Source organism: Augochlora pura, chromosome 2 (assembly GCF_028453695.1).
Source record: "Augochlora pura isolate Apur16 chromosome 2, APUR_v2.2.1, whole genome shotgun sequence".
Taxonomy (NCBI): Eukaryota; Metazoa; Arthropoda; class Insecta; order Hymenoptera; family Halictidae; genus Augochlora; species Augochlora pura.
This window is the reverse complement of record NC_135773.1, coordinates 24,877,237-24,895,840: the sequence shown is the minus strand read 5'-3', so window position 1 is coordinate 24,895,840 and position 18,604 is coordinate 24,877,237. Positions and strand designations below refer to the sequence as shown.

The 18,604-nt window shown below is 41.9% G+C and overlaps 2 protein-coding genes across 4 annotated transcripts in view; one reads left to right on the top strand and one right to left on the bottom strand.

Annotated features, from left to right (window-relative positions):
- Gbs-76a (Glycogen binding subunit 76A) overlaps window positions 1-6,149 on the top strand; it is a 36,848-nt gene extending 30,699 nt beyond the window's left edge. For both annotated transcript variants that reach the window (XM_078190644.1, XM_078190636.1), the window contains exon 2: window positions 1,872-6,149. In XM_078190644.1, coding sequence (XP_078046770.1) covers window positions 1,974-4,244 — 2,271 coding nt within the window. In that variant the 5' untranslated portion in view covers window positions 1,872-1,973 and the 3' untranslated portion in view covers window positions 4,245-6,149. The remainder of the gene's footprint in view (window positions 1-1,871) is intronic.
- Window positions 6,150-10,571: 4,422 nt separating this feature from the next.
- The window catches only part of Pip (heparan sulfate 2-O-sulfotransferase pipe), a 50,557-nt gene continuing 42,524 nt past the window's right edge, over window positions 10,572-18,604 (bottom strand). For both annotated transcript variants that reach the window (XM_078193961.1, XM_078193952.1), the window contains exons 4-8: window positions 14,283-14,489; window positions 13,762-13,841; window positions 12,919-13,200; window positions 12,149-12,303; window positions 10,572-11,588 (exon numbers count right to left, since the gene is read on the bottom strand). In XM_078193961.1, the coding sequence (XP_078050087.1) occupies window positions 11,416-11,588; window positions 12,149-12,303; window positions 12,919-13,200; window positions 13,762-13,841; window positions 14,283-14,489 (897 nt within the window). In that variant the 3' untranslated portion in view covers window positions 10,572-11,415. The remainder of the gene's footprint in view (window positions 11,589-12,148; window positions 12,304-12,918; window positions 13,201-13,761; window positions 13,842-14,282; window positions 14,490-18,604) is intronic.

Sequence of the window (18,604 nt, the reverse complement as noted above, 5' to 3'; positions counted from 1 at the left end):
CATTCGCATAAAGGATTACAATGTAAATAGTAATAATATTTGAATAATGATGTCCTTGCACGAAAGAAAGAAGAATAGTTTGATTATATATTAGCAAACGATAACAATAGTGTTATCTGAAACATGAAATCACTGACCTAAATTTCGTCAGATTTTATTTTAACTAATAAAACTTAATTTAAAACATGGGAAGAAAGAAAAATCAATCCTTCATTTCCCTTCGACATTTCCCCGTGTCTGCGACTGCAAGCTACGTATATTCTGCATAAAATTAGGTTTTGGCAGATCAGTCATTAGCTATATAATCATCGAAACTATTCTGAAACGAACAGTCACGGACGAATTAATATGTTCCATTCACATTCCTTGCAATTTATATATGACATTGTGCTACACTGCTATTGGGTCGGTAATCGTTGTAAACTATAGCATCGTTGTGTGTCACAGGTTATGTCTATGGACGAAAGAGAAGCTTTTTTTAATCGCTATACTGCAATTGTACTCGTTATTGTACGCCTATACACTTATACGTAGAGTGTCGTGTTAATAATTTCCCAATTTTACAACTAAAAATGGCAGACCTTATCTTCAATAGATTTCACTAGTTTCTTGTTATTATTAGTAAGAAAACTTTGATAATGATACTTTAATATTCGTATAATTTCATTCATAAATTTATTCGCAGCTTTTTAACATTCTACATGTTTGCAACATCTGAAGCAGTTTCGGTAAACTTTTGACACATATTCAATCATTTTGATAACATAGCAAGTATGTCGGTCGCCTGAATATACTGTCAATGTACCATTTACATAAAATTAACAGTTATTGCCATGACAAAACTTTCACTACAATTCATCATAAAATTATGTGTTCCTCTTTCTTGCGAACGAGTTATAAAATCGTCGATTTGCAACTGACCGCGTTCGCCAACGGAGACCAGCTTTACTCGTAGAGAAATAATAAAATGGTAATAAATGTAAAGGATCTTGGTGCGTGCGCACTGTGAACTAATAAATATGCCAGCGCGAGGAACCATATAAATTATCTTTGATTCGACGATGCGAGCGTGCGTTACACCGTTCAATTTAATGGAAAATAAGATTTACGAGCCACGATACCGACGACCAGAATCAGAGATGAACAAACTTGTTCGCGAACCTGGGACTCGCGGTCTTCGGCACAGTCCACACGAATTGTATTCAAATGACGATCGCGAACCCTGGTGGCCTCCGCGTTGCGTTACGAAACACCCATTAAATTGCAAGTTTTACAAGATTATACTTCACCTCCGACACAATTAACGTTATTCATGCTCGGTCTTCGATGCGGCTCGTTACAGGGGCAATTGTAGACAGGAATGTGGTGGGTGATTCTGGGAGTCATATAAAATGCTCTACCATTTTATTTAATACACGGATCATCATTTAGGCGCGTTGGAGACACGCTAATGTCAAATGTAATTGAATAAATTGACTCGACGTACCATATAATATCTTCTAAAATACCACCGAATTACGACTATAAATCGAGAAAAGAGAACTTTAATCAATTACCAGTGATTCGGATAATGCAGAAATCTTTGCAAAATTGATTGGCAATAAGCTTAAGATAAATGAACGAGATAATGTCGAAACAAGTAATTGGCAGCGATTTCGCAAATCGGCAAGGATAGTTAAGGGTTAATATTGAAATAACTTTAGTATCGCGTAGCAAATATAAATAGTAAATATAAAAATTGTCTACCTCTGCGAATTAAGAAACGAAAAGATTCATTGATAATCGGAAAAGTTCCGATGATAGGTCTCTCTAGTTTGTAACTGATCAAGGTGTCCCGATGGTAAAGTGTATTTTCTGGTGTGTTTTTTTAGGCGAACAGCGGAAGCCAAGAGTCGGAAGACCCGAGTAGCACGACGACCTCGCCCTCGGAGGGCCGGCTCGCCTCCGGGTTATCCGGTTCGTCCGTCCTCGAGATGGGCAGCACAGATTCGGCTGGCAGTGCCCACGGCAGCGGTCCTTCCTGCGGCCTGGTCAGCTCCTTGTTCCCAAGCAGCTGTCGCGGTCGAGCGGAGGCCTTTGCCAGACGTCTCCATCGTCGACTAACGTCTCTGGGCAGCGAGGACAATTCCCAGAAAAACTTGGACGCGACACCCAAGGAAACGTCCCGGCTGTGCCCTGCCTCGTCAACATCGAAACCCCTAACGAACAACGCAACGACCAACCACGTTCTGCAACACCAGCCTCGCCACAGTCCGAAGCCGGACCTCTGCTTCGACTTCGACCTTGACATCGAAGACGGTCTCAGCTCGCCAGCCGAAGAAGCCACCGCCGCGGAGTTGGCGGACCTTCTGGTGAACCCGGAAGTGTTAAAAATGAACCACCGCGACCGCAACTGTTCGACCAATGGGCCCAACGCGATTCACTCGAGCGTAGATCTAGAGTCTGGTTGCGTGTTCGCGTCGCCCATCACCGGAACATCGCCGGACAGCGACTCCTCGGAGCTTTACTTCGATCCCGAGTCGTCGGACGTCGAGAAGAAGAGCGAAGTCTACTTCGATCCTGTGACCACCTCGGACAGCGAGGTAACCACCTCGAATCTATCGAACGGCTGCGAAACGACGAAAGGCAAAGGTCTGGTCTACCGCAGGCGACCGGAGGTCGGCGCCGGTGACCAGCGTTCCGAGGACACCTCGGAGTCGAGTTCCTCCTTGCAGAGAAACAACGTCCAGGAGCTCAGGAACGACGGGGCTGTGCCAACCTCCGAGGACTCTATCGAGAGAAGCTCTTTGGAAACCACTTCGCCGAGCCACGAGTCGTTATGGAGCACTTTCGACGAGAATACCATGTCCCTACAAGACGAGACTGCTTCGAAAATCCTCTCTGTCCCGAGCGCGCCTCAGAATCGACTCCCCAAGTCGCATTCTGACTCGGAGATACCTGGCCACGCCCCCAGAATACTAATATCACGGAACAACGAGGAGACGCAGCACGGCGTTGACGAGGTCGATTTCGTGAACGGGATTTCGGAGAATGGCAAGCTGGAGGACATCAAGAACGCTAGGAATCTGATCAAGGACGAGTCTCCGGACTCCTCGGAGAACACGAACGAGGAAGACCTGCCTTTCGACGAGGCGAGCCCGAAAGCTGGTCCGCCGGAGTTGTGCGCTTTGAAGGTGGACGATGCTGCGTGCAACGAGCCGGAAGATCATTCCACGTACAGCAGCATGATTAACATACCAGGCGCGCTAACGTTGGAGTGTTCTTCGGGCGAAAGGGTCGTGGTGGAGACGCTAAAGAACGAGGTTCAGCTGCAGATCGAGAACGGCAGCGTGACAAACAAGAGCGACGAGGACAAGATGTGCATCCTGTTGCAGAAGCTGACGACCAGCCCAGCTGTCCGCGACGACGTCCCGATTCCTCCTAGCCAGGCGGTCAAGGAACCGATCGAAGAGGAAGTGGAGGAGGAGGAAGAGGAGGAGGAGAGACCGCAGAAGATCAGACGTTGTTCCTCGTTGAAGACCGGGAAGACACCTCCGGGCACTCCGGGAAGAAAGAAGATCGTGAGATTCGCGGACGTGCTGGGTTTGGACCTGGCCGACGTCCGGACGTTTTTGGACGAGATCCCGAAGGTGCCCAACTCGGCGTACAGCGACCTGATATACAACGACATCTTCCAGAAGGACACCAGTCCCGTGAACACGGCTTCGAACACCTGGGAAACCGGATATTCGGACGCTAGACGATCGTCGGGCTGCCAGCTGCCTGGCCGGAAGTCGGACAGAACGTTGGTGCCGCTGTTCCAGCAACCGGGTGGTATGCCCAACTTCCTGGATCTGGTCAGAGAGCGCAGAGTCTGCTTGGAGAACGTTCTCGTCCAGGATCCCGTTTCCTTGAGCATCCAGGGGACGGTCAGGGTGATCAATCTGGATTTCCACAAGTCCGTGCACATCAGATACACGCTGAACTCCTGGCGGAACTACAGCGACCTGCAAGCCACCTACGTGCCGAACTCCTGCGACGGTTTCAGCGACACTTTCTCGTTCGTTCTCTACTGTCACACGTTGTCCGTCGGCCAGAGGCTGGAGTTCGCTGTCCGTTTCCAGTGCAAAGGCGAGCAGTACTGGGACAACAACGCCGGGATCAATTATTGCTTTCAATGCCTGAAAACGTCGTCGCCGGTCGGCTACATACCAATCACCGCGTCCGAGAACCGCGAGCACGAGTGGTCGCCGGTGTTTTACTGATGGAGACTGTTCCTAGCGACGGGTTGCTAACGACGGACAACCGGAATGCTTGGGGAGCATCACGGGTCCCATCTAGAAGGGATCGAGAAAGCCTACGGATTGATAAACGTTCCTAAACTGTAGCTACTGTACAGAACGAGCCTGATCGCCGTGCAGGGATCACACACTGGCGTCAATTATTCCTTCCTGCCATTTCATCTCCCGAAAGAGCCTGCGAGTGAACCGGAAGAATATATACATGACGCGGCCGTTAGACTGATATTTTTTACACGTTCGTTGTTCCTTGTTTGCACAAGCATATCTACTTGTATCCTAGAGTATATTATATTAACGCGGAGGTGAACGTCGGAAGGAATTGTTTGCTACCAGATTCGAACGGTGTACATTGTATAACACGATTTTTTATGTAACTTATTTCTCTTTCTTTTTCTTTTTCTTTTTTTTTGTCTTCTAACCGGTTGACTACTTTTTTTTTAAAGGAGCCGACACGAGATCGGAATTAAGGTTTTTAACGTTGCGAACTGTGCTTGATTTGTGGAGACGTTTTATACGGATCATGGACAACGGTGTTTTCGAAGTGGATACTCTTCGAAAGTGAACATTTATTTATGAATAACGAGTGCGACGGTTTCCCTTCTCTCTTCGAATTCCGATCGAGGAACTCGGAGGCCGCGCGTGGGAAAAGCGAGGCGAATCGTGTTGACGGATCGAGAGATTTTTTTGAAAATGTTTCTCTGTACAGCCGCGGCGAACGACGGGCCGCTTAGGCGAGCTAAGATCGAGCTATCGAGGCAGATCGCGCCGACGCGAACGGAACACGTTCGAATGTTTCGCTGGCGGTTCGAGGATTAAAAGGTATAGAATAGCGTACGTGCGCGCGAGAGCACGTCTATTCTTCGCGGATTGATTTGCAAAGGTGCGGGCGATCGACGAGCTGGCCGAAATTGGAGGACACCGACGTCGTTTGCTACGAAACCGATAGCCTTTCATCTTGCTACTGCCTCGAGTAACAAATCGCAATAACGACGAACCAATTCGATGGTAGCAATCGACGACGTGATCGATCTCGACAATTCTGTGGCAGCGGTTTCAATTAGAAGAAAAACAATCGAAGGCAACGCGACAACTAGACTGTGCAGACCTTTTCACTCAGATATCAATTTTCCTGTCGTCGTAGAGACATTTGTAAATCGCGGAACATGTTATCCTTTCTTTCAGAGATCCCATTATTTTCTATTCCGACGAATAAAAAGATATAGTTGCGTTCCGAAGATGAAGTTCTCGAAGATGAAAGTTCGCAGCCTAGTAACAAGTATTGTTCATTTTGTAATCGCGATCGCTGCAACCGGGTCTCGAAATGCCCGTTTTCGGATCAGTTTCAGTCAAATAGGTGATATACGAATACTTGTACAATAAAACGAAAACTACCGGCAAGATGAGCTGTATCGAAAATATCGTTATATTTTGTAATAGTTCTCTTCGTATAAAGTGCTTTCTATATAGAGAACAAGGAACCGTGTACTACACGGACGCGCACTTCGTTGCATGGATTCGTAACTGTAAAACGATCGGAAGGGAAAAACAGTCTTTGGAGAACATGTAAAAATATTATCGTGTGTATATAACGCGTTGTACCAAGAAAAGGTCGATGATGCAATAATTCGTTTCTCGATTATCGTTCGTTGCTCGAATTACGTTTTGTGGCATGGGAAAGCCGAGGAGAAAAGTATTATACCGTGTGGTGTCTGAAAATGTCAATAGGTTTGATTTCAAGCACTCTTGTTCGTTCGGCTGAGAACGAATCGAAGCTGATCAAGGCTTCCGAGCGCTGTTCTTATTGGATGATAGACAGCATTATCGACATAATGTAGCCATCTATTTTAATAAACGTACATCTTTTTTTTATCTCTCGCAGCATATTCATTCTCTGCGCTACAAAGACTTTTATTGTTCGTACTCCTCGCGCTGTCGTTCAATATTCTATAGATTTCGTTCCATCTTGTTGTACATTTATTCTTACCCATGTCTCATCCAAACCCCCATAAGATCATTTAGTTTCCAAACAATTATTGGACAACATTTTCAAATTACAGAACTAGTACATGTATTTTGTGAGCGTGTAAGTCTGCATTTTTTTTTTAACTACTGCTGAAAGGCTTGAATGGCAAGAGTACGAGCAGAGCTTTGTACATCAATTGGTGAACATTGCATTCACTAACATTTAACATTTAACAAATACGATCACGGGCATGAATACTTGAAGTCAAACTATTTTTATGCATTCTTTCATCAATTTAACTATCTAGCTCCGATAGCCCGTAAAAACGAGGATTAATGGGTGAATCGGCGAACACCGTGTTTCCTTAAAAACTCGTTCATTCCTCTCGACAACTCGACACACTTTTCTCTTCGATTCTTGGCAAATCGCACGTTATTCGACAAAATTTATGGATATTACGCTGTTTAAAAATTATAACATTTAGTTGCAACAATGCTGCGAGACATGTAATATTTCCCATGAAATATCGACATACATGTACATTTTATTTTCGTTACTTTAGGAAAGATCTGTCTCATTCAGTTCAAAAAATTTGCAACTAGAATGTTTTTTTTTCGTGGGACGTTTGAAACTTTTGAAATGCTCGAAACTTTATCGTATCACGGTGCCCGCGCGGTGTGAATTCTTGTAACGAAGTGTGCTGCGCGTATGGTCTCAGTACAGACGACGGTTAAAGCGTGTCTCGTAAAACGACTTTCGCACGTCTTTCGAATCTCGATCCTTGTAATCACTCTGACATTATCTCCTCTGTCTTCTATAAGCATACATCACAGATATATTTTATAGCGCTTTTTACACGATGCAAGCGCGCATCCTCGCCATCCGAGATACCTACGTATATATGTATATGTATTTAGCTGGACAATATCAACCTATTATTACGGTAGAACTCTATTTATATGAACCTGCTGGGAAAAACGTTGATTCGCGTAATCGGGTGGCTCGTGTAGTTAAGTATCCATCCGTCTCCCGCCACTGACTATGATTTCTCGATCATTTAATTTTAATAGCAGTTATTCACGTTCGCGTCGCATAGGAGCACGGTTTAGGACAGTGTTCCCAGTCCAATCCAGTCACCTGTTCAAATTTCGCTCGCATAAATCATGTTCATAGAAACGGAGTTCCGCTGTTAAAAATCGGAACAAAAGGTGTTTGTATATTTTGAGAAATTTTTACATTTTACGTTCGAAGACAACTGGTATCACGTGCTACTATTTACATCTGTTTTTTGTATATACGTATTACGAGATTATTTTAATTTACCTTAGGGATAGAGATTATTTTTACTTTTATCGAACTGTTATTGATACTGTAAACGAACCCGCTTAGTTTTTAAACGAATTGTCACTAGGTCCGGCAATTGTCGCGAAATATTTACGGAATATGATTTTTACCGTTTGAGTGAATAAATGAAATTCGGAGATCACGATCGTGTGTAAAATGCAAGGAGGTAATAAGTATTTAAGAAATAAAACGAGCGAACGAATTCGATGAAACTATGAGTCGCTGATACTCGAATAATGCCACGCCGACGTCGCAAAGGTCGTTGCAACGTTAACGTAGAGAACGAACGAGTTGAATAATGCTTCCAACCTAGTGCCAGGTAGTTTTTAAGGTGTTTCTTCGTATCGAAATGTATCCTAAGCGTTCGCCGAATCATTCACCGTTCATTTTGGTTTGCACGTTGGACACGCGCAACCACCATTATTGATACTCAATCTATTTATATTATACAATCAGGTATTATTCAGTCGATACGGAAGCCTTCTACAAATTATTCTGTACATGCATCTATGGAACAAAGTACATTTCAAAGTAGATTTTAATTGAGATTCCAATGAAACAGCTTCAACGCGTACCGAGCCACGTGATTTAACGACGATTTCTATTCTTGGAACTTCCATTCATGCCATTTGACATTTCGTTCACGGTAGAAATCAAAATCGCCAAGTATTTCTTAATATCGTCACACCGATATGTACATATATTACAATGCCAATGTTAAATGCGTGAATATATTACTATAATCTTTGTTTTTGTGGTTCACTACAGAATTATCTTTTGGTATGCTTCGGTCGACTGTTGTTAAAAGAAATATGACCACTCTCCTCATTATTCATCGAACGTGTGGCTTATAAATGAAAGATAACATCTAACATAATAACATATTTTTTGATGTACAAATCTGGATACTTATTGTTAGAGAATTAAAAACATACGGAGGCACTTGAGATATTATACATTTGATTATTAAATTATTACCGATAAAATAGTTTTATATTAAATGTTAATATTAAACGAGTTTTAATAAAAGTATTTGCTTTGTTTTACATTGTATTATTCGCGCGTTCATCCCCAGCATTTAAATAATAACGTTCATTAGTGTTACTTTACAGCACGACACTGTCATTTTGCAATGTTACTTTGGAAAAGTATCTGAAACATTGATGGAAATGATGAATTCTGAATATATTGCTCTCGCATCTTTAACAAGTCGGTTTGAAAGGACAGAAAATATTGATTTGTTCAAAACAATATCAACTTCACATAATAAACAACTTGTTTGAGAAAAAGAAAAATATTCTGAACGAAAGTGTATCATTGAATTCCAAAAACGAATGTCGCATAGGGGACGGAAACGATATAAAGTAATCATCGAGTTTGATTCGTTTACAATCGGTCGAAGGTCACGGCACGATAATTGCCCTTGTCAGAGTACATTAACAAAGTTCATTTGTTTCTACACATTTGTTTGTGCTTTACGAATATTATGAACGAATAATATCGAGGAGGAGAGATTTTTCAGACAATTCCCCATAAACTGTATCGTACAAAAGCCAAAAGAAGGTAATAGCAAATGGCAGAAAAATCACGTACACTTGGCGAACTTATAAATTCTATGGATCAATAATATAACCGAGAACGAACAAATTTTTCAAAACAAGATTATCAATGGCGAACGTGTATTATCGTACGAATTTTATTGGCAATGACGTAGCGGAATCGTTATTAACGAAATGATGTAAGCTGAGTCTAGCGGATCGGGCGTTCGTATTTTTCGTAAGTGAAACATGTAATTCGGTAATTGCTATCTACAGCTGTGATATGACAATCTGAGGTCACGTGGTACCTTAAGTTTATCGTTTCGGCCGATAGATCGAAGTACACGTCGATTACCGTGAATCGTGCACGGTATCAATTAAGTTTTGCTCGTATTAAAAATGTCTGGATTGAAAACAGCTTGATACAAGCAAATACTATCACGACGGACCAGCGATCGTATTCATTCGGCACAATTTATATAACGACCGTTGCACACTCGATAAAACACCGCCGTGATTTTGTTGCATATGGACAATAGGAAACGAGCGAATTAATTATTAATCGTAGGTCGAGGAGACGGCTGAAAATAACTTTACCGTTCCTTTCGATAGGCAAAGATTCCTCGTATATTTTTAGAGAACTTTCGACTGCGCTAAAAGAAGAACAACACGTGCACCGTGTTCGCGTTGGCCATTGTTTCGCATTGCACAAACATCTGACCCTTTGAAGCTTTATCTATATTTATGATGCTGTCCGCCATGCTCGATATATACTCGGTTCTATGACAAAAGCACACGTGTCGAAAAGCACGCGCGAGAATTACGCATAAAAATGTTATTAGTCATAATTTATCTGTACAATATTAACAGATACTTATCTATAATATATTTTCTTCCTTTTAACTTACTTATATATGAATAGGCAGTGTGCGGTCATCGAAAGGCGACAACATAAACGTTCAGCTCATTAGCGTGGTACGAGCTGTATCTCGGGAATCAGAAAACTATAAAACTTTTCATACACAGGTTCAGTTATAATGAAGTTGAAGACTTAAAAAGCATATAGATCATCTTCCAATAATGTTACTACGTAAACGAGATATTTAACCTGTTTCGTGCATCATATTTGTATAATATTGCAATCGATTCTGGAGTTGAATTTTCAGTAATTGTAGTGGCACGAGAGACGTGTCTTATGAAATTCAAATATCAGATAATTCTGTTATCGATAATTCGAGTCTATAAGTCTAATTTACAGTGCCTTCAAATCTGCGGTTGAGCGTATACAGAGAGATCACCCTTAGAACCACTGTCAGTGAGATCCTTTTTACAGCCTCAACCTCCTTCCCAGCCCCCAGTACAATCTCCGTTCCTTCGTAACTCTTCGATTATTTACCCCAGAGGTGGTGTTGCGAGGTGAAAGAAGAAAGACTCGTACACTTCGAAATGGCAACGGTTTATTACGGAAAGAGTGAAACAATTGGATATTAAAAAACGCTTTACGATGATAAAAAAGACGGCCGAGTTGCCCGGGAAGCATGTATATCCTACGATTACCCTGTGCGTTTCGCTCGTTGCTGATATTTAAGTACCCTTCGATAAGAACAATGTCTGTCACTTTGATCAGTCTTGAAAGGATTCTCGAATCGCCGCGAAAATAATGGATAATCCGAAAATAAATTGAGAAAAACCGGCGCGCGGTTCGCGCAGACTTCGGTAATTTTTCGTACGTGTATAAATAATGTACGACTAATGCCGTACGTGCGCGCGTTAATCGCGAGTCTCGTCGTTTTGCAACGGTATTACATCACTGTCTCCTTAAGTAACGCGAAATAATATATAGGATAAACAATCACAAAATAAAAACGGCACTCGTGCGAGCGTCCCATTTGGGTTTCGGGTCACTCACTCTCGCAGCAAGTCCCAACGAATATTGCTTATCGTAATACTTGTCTGCTAACATAGATTAATTCTCGCGTCGGATCGGTCGACGTCCATTTTTCGATCACACGAGCTTTCTCCAAAGGCAACGATCATTCGTTTGTAAAATCCCCTCCGCTCCGCCGACGTTCCTCTCTCGTCGTAACTCTACTCTCGTTTTGCGAACAGGGGCAGCTTTATTCTCGCGACGATATTGTCGCTCGCCTCTTCGGACTTTTCTTACGAGTTGAATATTCTTTAACCACGCCAATCAATTTAGTCGGAGCGGACGCAGTGGAAACAGTTTTCTCTCGTCCGTTGAATTTATTCAGTCCCTAGAACGGCCACGAAAGTTGCCACCCTCGGCAAGCTACACGTTCTTCGACAGTTTCAAGGCCCTCAGCTGTTTGTGTAACCGTTGCTTGCAGAATTGGTAGAATTCGATCTCCCTTGTAAAATTGCTGCGCACCATGTCCTTCACTTCCTCGCTGACAGGTGGCTTGAAGAAGTTCCGGTTGATTCTCGTGAAAGAGTTCACTCCGTCTGAAAACAATTCGGGATACGTTAGCTTGCGTCACTTGTCGTAAACGCGAACACGTTGGACCAGTTACAAGAAGAATCCTCCGTGGACACGTTGAAACAGATTTAGTTCTCTATTTTTCACTTAACAGATCTTGCAAACAGGTAGCTGCAGGAGATACGCGTTAAATGCTTTCCGACAATTTTACGTATTTTACAAGTTTCTTTCTATACAGGATGCTCCAAAAGTTACTCGCAATTGGAAATGAGAGATTCCTCGGGTTCATTGTATTACTAAGCTGTGAATTCTACTTGTGCTAAGGAAAAAGCTTACTTCAAATAATCTCAGGAATTCCTCATTCTCCGATTGCGTGTGAATTTTTTGTTATTGTTTTTCCATACCGTTCGTTATGAAACTATTCACATTTTAAACAGATAAAGTTGTACATTGTAACAGCATCTACAGATTGTTCAATTAGATATGCACCGGGGTACGCTGTCTTCTTGTCGTTACCCTAATTTCTTCGGATAAACAGTTGCAGATGCAACCACAAATGGAGATTGCGCGGAACAAGAAGAATTACCGTAATAAACGTCAGTGGCGCCACGAAAGAATCGCGGTACATAATTTTCCAATACTGAGAGAGTGGTGTTCAAGTCTTCGAGTACACCAACCACCGCATAATGTTTCTCCACCGCCATTTTCGCTCGTTCCAGGGCGCCGACAGTGTTGAACGGGCTGAGGAAAAGAGAGAACAAATAATTAGTTTGTATACTACATCGATTTTTGACCGAAACTATCAACGAGTCTTGTGAAAACCAAATTATTTCATCGAACGTCATCGGTACCCCTCAAGGTTACGATCAACCTGATAAATTTTCAAGGAATTACGTCGCAAACATTTCGACATTAAATTTTTTAATTTAAAACATTAAATTTTTTAATTTTTGAGTTGGAATATATAGGGTAATTATAATTAAAATTTAATTTTAATTTTATATTTTGATTAGGTGGTAAATAATTAAAGTAACAGATAATTGTTGAAATAATGAATAAAATGATAGTTGAGAAAAAAATTAAAGTTCATATTATTGGACTTATTTGTGGTATTAAAGAATAAGATTGAACTTAAGTATATACATATATAATTAGATTCATTAGAAGTAGATGATTTCTACTATAAATTGGTTTAAGAGATCAGTTCTTTCATTTCAGACATCTAACGAAAAGAGTATTACGTAAATAATTATTTTAAATTGACGATTTAATGTTACAGTTTTATACTATTCTATTGACAGACGGTAATATCGTGTGGCGAAGGTGTAGAGGAAGTTCGATTTGGAAGATACCTACGTGCACCTTTCGCTGTGCCCGCAGAAGAAGAGGGTTTGTCTGCGGTGATCGCCGATCCCCTCGTGGATCTCGCCCTCCAGATATCTGCATTCACGGTCCGCCTTAAGTACACAGGACTCGAAATCCTTCTTCAACCAATTGGGATCCGGCAGAGGCAGGTCTGGAAATATTTGCTTTCTCTCGACGTAATACCAAGGTGCTCGCACGTAATAGTACCAGGATATCACTCTCTCGACAGGATCTCGGACTATATTGATGTAAATTGGCTGCGGAAGGTTGAATCTGAACAAAAAGAAAAACAACGCCGGGGATCAGACGCGCCGCCGGGGCTTCAAACTAGAATATTGTTCCGGGTTACTCGATTACGTTTCGTTACCCTTTTTCTAGAAATTACATTTCTAATGTAAATATACGCTCGATTACACTTTCAATAACGTAAATTAATGAATATTTACTATAAATGTATTTCTTTGAAGGAAACAAAAGTAACGAGTTTTTTTTTTATAAATATTAATTCATATTTCATCTCATGTTAAAAGAGATTCCGTGAAAGAGGTGAGATTCCTGGATTTCTCGAACACAATGGATTTTGTAATTTCATATATCAAACTATCCAAGTAAAAACATTTCTGCAAGCATTTTTGAAAAGTTGATTTTTTCGGATACATTGATACATTTCAAATAATTGTTAGCACAAATGTTCGGTAACGTTTCTTAGTTCAGCGTTGAAATTGTTAAGAAGAGATCGGAAATGGTTTCCAATAGTTATTGGACCACCCGATAGATAGAAAAGGCAAGTGGAATTCGGATTTAACAAGCTACGTCCAATTTCAGGGAACTTACTCGGTGAAGTTGGTGAAGCACACGTGCTTTATGTATACAGATGGTTCCGAGTAACTGCTGACCATTGTGGCGAGCTGGAGCTAAACAGCGAAAGCAGTTTAGTTTGCAACGATACAGGTACCATAATATCGCACGTTTATTTATTTTGTTTCTGTTTCGCAAAGTGTTGGCGAGGCGGTACTACACAGAAGTCTTTGGCTACGCTCTGCGGTTCGTTTCATATTTAAATAATTATCAAACAATATAATAATACATTATCTATGATAATATTTAATATGTAGGTATATTCGACTATGATTTTATAATAACTTTATTTGCAATTAGTAATTTATACAAATATAATATAAGCATAAGTGATATTGTTTCTATTAAATGACTCGGAGAAAGATAGCGATCTGAACAGTTTTTAATGAACACGCGTCGCGTTAAAGTGCAATTGTTTTGTAAATTGAATTTCGAATTCGTATAAGAATGGAACCGAGTGTCTTAAAATGTTTATCGATTTACTTGCATTCCAATACCTGTTCAATGGGTGCAAGACGTATCGTCTCGACTCTCTGCACTCGATCTCTATTAAACGAGAAGCCATTCCTCATCGACAGTCTCCGCAGCAACTCCATAAACGTCTGCGAACCCACCTTTGGCACACGGTTGAAGAACAGAACGTTCTTGCCTGCTCTTTTCGTGTTGTTTAATGCGTCTATGTCCAGCACTTCCGGCTCTTTGTACTGAAATCAAGAGATACTCTAATAATATCCAATTATATCTAATAAAATAATAAAATAATAAAATTACAACTTCATTGCCATTACGACAGTCTGAGTCTTTTAAAACTCGATATGCAAGTATCAGCTTACTTTCTCAACGCGATACAAGTGTATAATAATTAAAATATTCATATTTTTCATAATCGTCCGTCGAGCGCCGCCGTCCGCAAGGGGTTAGAACGATGGTCGTGAAATGTTGGAGAGGGACGCGCGCACTATAGATATTCGCGTCGTAGAAACTCGTGTTACAGGGCAGCCTAATGCAGAAAGAGTTTCATCGGATGCTCGAGAAAGCATTGAAAATATTCTGTCTTTTCCAAGACGTTCGGTCGGTTTCTTTCCCGAGGAAATCTCTTTTCCTCGACTTTCACACGTATTATTAAAGCTCGGCGAATATTTCAAACGCACGCGTTAAGTGGTTATCGCATGGAACACGAGCGGCAGAGTGTTCGACGGAATCCAACCGACCTTCCTCCTCCTGCTCCTCCTCCTCCTCCTCCTCCTCCTCTTCTTCTTCTTCTTCCTGTCCACGTCTCCGAGGCTTGGCCATTACACCGCAAGTACGTTACATTATTGTATTATTACTACACGCGTTTGCACGCTTCCTCCTCGATTACGGATTCTCCCGCCCTCTTCCTACCGTCTTTCTTCGTCGAATTCCTTCGCGGACCTGGACTCTGCCTCTTCGTCCTTTCGCCTGCTACCCACGGTATTAAAGGATCGCGACGTAATTTGCTTCGCGGTTATCTATCTAATGCCGAACGTTGGAGAGGATGCCTGCCATGTTGCGGCACTCGCCTCCTGATAACCGTAAAAGCAACCACGGGATCCATGCTCGTTGCGAATGATACTCGAATCCTCCAATAAACATCCGCCGGTATTCTACATATTCCACGAGGGTTCGATGGAAAAATATACACTTTCGTGGGATCGTTTCATGGACGAACGTTCGTGGCAGCTGATTCTCTTCGCCCAACCTCGTATCGCATCCTTGGCTCTTTATACCGCGCGGTAGACCGTTTTCGATCCGAGCTGCTTCTCTTTTTCTTTTTATTCTCGCAGTTACCTCGTGGCGGAACATTAAAGGATACAAAGGAGGAAAACTGGGTTCCCTCGTCTGAGAAACCGTTCAGGCTCGCGATGTTTTGCACATTTAACACAAGATTCTCCTTAATTGACTACGATTGCTCGCGTAATTGTTTTTTACATGTGGGTCGTAAATGAACCGGGTTACGACTGGGTTAGTATTAAATGTACTGTAGAAACGTAAGAGGTGCTCGTTTGGTAGGGAACAATCTACCCTGTCTTAAAGTAGATGATTTAGCTTTTATTTAAGCTAAGTTTCATGGAAATAGCTTTACGGGAACATATTTTAAAATTTTTCTGAAATACCGCTTTATTTCCCGTAATTTTCCTGTTTTTTCCTAGATGTCAGAGGTCGACTATTTTTAATTTTCCGAAATGGTCTCGTTATTATATTGTATTATAATTTACCCTGTCTTAAAGTAGACGCTTTCAGCTTTTATTTAAGCTAAGTTTCATAGAAATAACTTCATGGGAACATATTTTAAAATTTTTCTGAAATATCGCTTTATTTCCCGTAATTTTCCTGTTTTTTCCTAGATGTCAGAGGTCGACTATTTTTAATTTTCTGAAACGGTCTCGTTATTATATTGTATTATAATTTACCCTGTCTTAAAGTAGACGCTTTCAGCTTTCATTTAAGCTAAGTTTCATAGAAATAACTTCATGGGAACATATTTTAAAATTTTTCTGAAATATTGCCTTTAATTCATCTAATACTCTTCGTCTTTTTCTTAGTGTCATTCTTCGTCTTTTTCTAATTGTTTCTTCTTTTATTTATCACCCATCACGTTTCATTCGATCAGGTTTTCTTACTATCGCTGAAGGATTCGATCGATATGACAACGGCAGGACGCGCCGCATACGGTGACAACATAACCTCGAAATTACCGTTCAAGAAGCTTCTTCTACAGTCTACTTCCTAAACGGCGTCCGATGTAATTAACCGCTTCTTCTTTTTTTCATACAGTTACGGTTACCCCATTAATGAACACCTCGAGCGTGATTCTGATTACCGCGAATTATGCGATTTTCACCGGTGCTCCGATGGAATCAGTTTTCTTGCATCAATTAACTGTAACCACCGCGGTATCAATTTTGTACAAAGTTGCTAGGAAAAAGCAGCGCATGCGAGCCAGCATCTTCGGCGGCAAAAAGCGCCGGGATTCGCCGTAACGCGATCGAAACGTCACGGTGGCCACGATGCGTGAAACCGCGAAGTGGATTACCGGCTTTTAGCCTAACCATTACTCGCTCGAAGACCCCGACCGTGAACATTACTCCGAACATAGATTGATTACGATGCGATTGATAAGTATAATTCATCTCGAGACGTATCTTACAAGTTTTTCGAGTCACAAACTAGCCCCTTCCTAAATATAAATTCGTTTATGAGCGCGACTCTAACAGTGATTATTTTTAATTAATACAAAAAGAAAGCGCTAAATAAATCGGCGTTTGCTTCGTCTATTCGAGGAAGAGGTCCCAAGTGTCTAGTAGGCGAGTTCTCTGTCTAATACACAAGCGTCCTTTCTTCGGTCTAGTAAAACACGGAAAACTGTTAATGGAGACAAGAAATGTGCAGTCTCGAGTGACCGGCTAGCAACTGAAGGGATGTCTCGACCGGCAGCTCGTACCGTAATTGACCGAGATTGTGCGGACAGTTAAAATTCATTAACGCGTTCGATGGAGATTGATATTCCGTGTACTCGTTCGTTCCCCGGTGATTCGGTAGGCTGGCAATTGTCCTCGTTCTTTCTTTCGTCGCGCACGGTGGCTGGACGGCGACGCCGCCGACGGTGACTCGGATCCACGTTTTACCGTTCCTCAGGTGCGCGCGTAACATATGTAACGGGTGGACCTCGAAGAAGGTCGCTTGATAACGGACAATGACTCGGACAATTGGGCCTCGGTTTTCACTCTTTTTCCGTTGACCGCGATCGCCGCGGTTGGTTGCCCGTCTTGCGGTCCAACGGAGTCCCATGGGGTCTTGTCGGCCCCATCCTGCCTCGTCACAGCGTTTTGCTTCAATTCTTCAATGGCTCTTAACCATTCGGTATCTCACGATCGCTAAACCGTGATTTCCTCGGTTGTTTCGCCGCGTTCCCATTCCCGTTGCATCTTAGTATCTCCAGCCTTGACCCGTGTCCGACATTTTCCTTCCTTTTCTTACACGATTTTGTTAATTATTTGTTAATTATTATTCGTAATTATTTTAGTTCGATTTTGCACCGTTCGAAATGTACAGGGTACCAAAAACAGTTTTCTTTTTAACATAGGTGAACTCGTAGGAACCATAGGATTGGGAACCATGAGCCTCGAATCAGTCCTTTACATTAAAAACGAACTTTAAGAAGATACATAGTAATTATATGTACGCGACGACCAGAAATATTGTACAAAGAATTCTAATTGCAGATCTCAACAATTTTATCTTTGCCTTGTTTTTATGTAGCGTCTTCGTTAAGACGGTGATTATACACCACCCGGCGCGATACGTTATGCACATTTGGTAATACGGTTACAGTAGGGAAGAAAGAAGGTTAATGGAAATTGTTTCCGCAATAACGACGAGCCGTGTTCACGCTGAAGCCGAACGGGTCCAAACGTTTCTTTCTCCGAAGATTGTCTGCTCTATTTACCGCGAGAGACGCTTCAGTTCCTCGTCACCATTCATCAGGATTCAACCGCGTTTAAATTACATTTCCGCGCGTTAAAAGAATGCAGCAGACGAGCGAACTTTTCACGGACGATTGCCGCATCGTTACCGATTTTACCCGGCACCTTTAAATGGATCCTCGGAACTATCACAATCTTGGATTCGCATCGAGGTTCGAGGCCGTGCATACAATCGATGTAGCGCGCGGGTACGTTTAGTTGTTCATGGAAACGTTGCCCAAGTGCTTCGTTTTACATGCTACAACATTATTATGTGAGTGCACCGTGTCAGCAGATCGTTGCATATACGCAACGGCAAATTTGTATTCGGAACA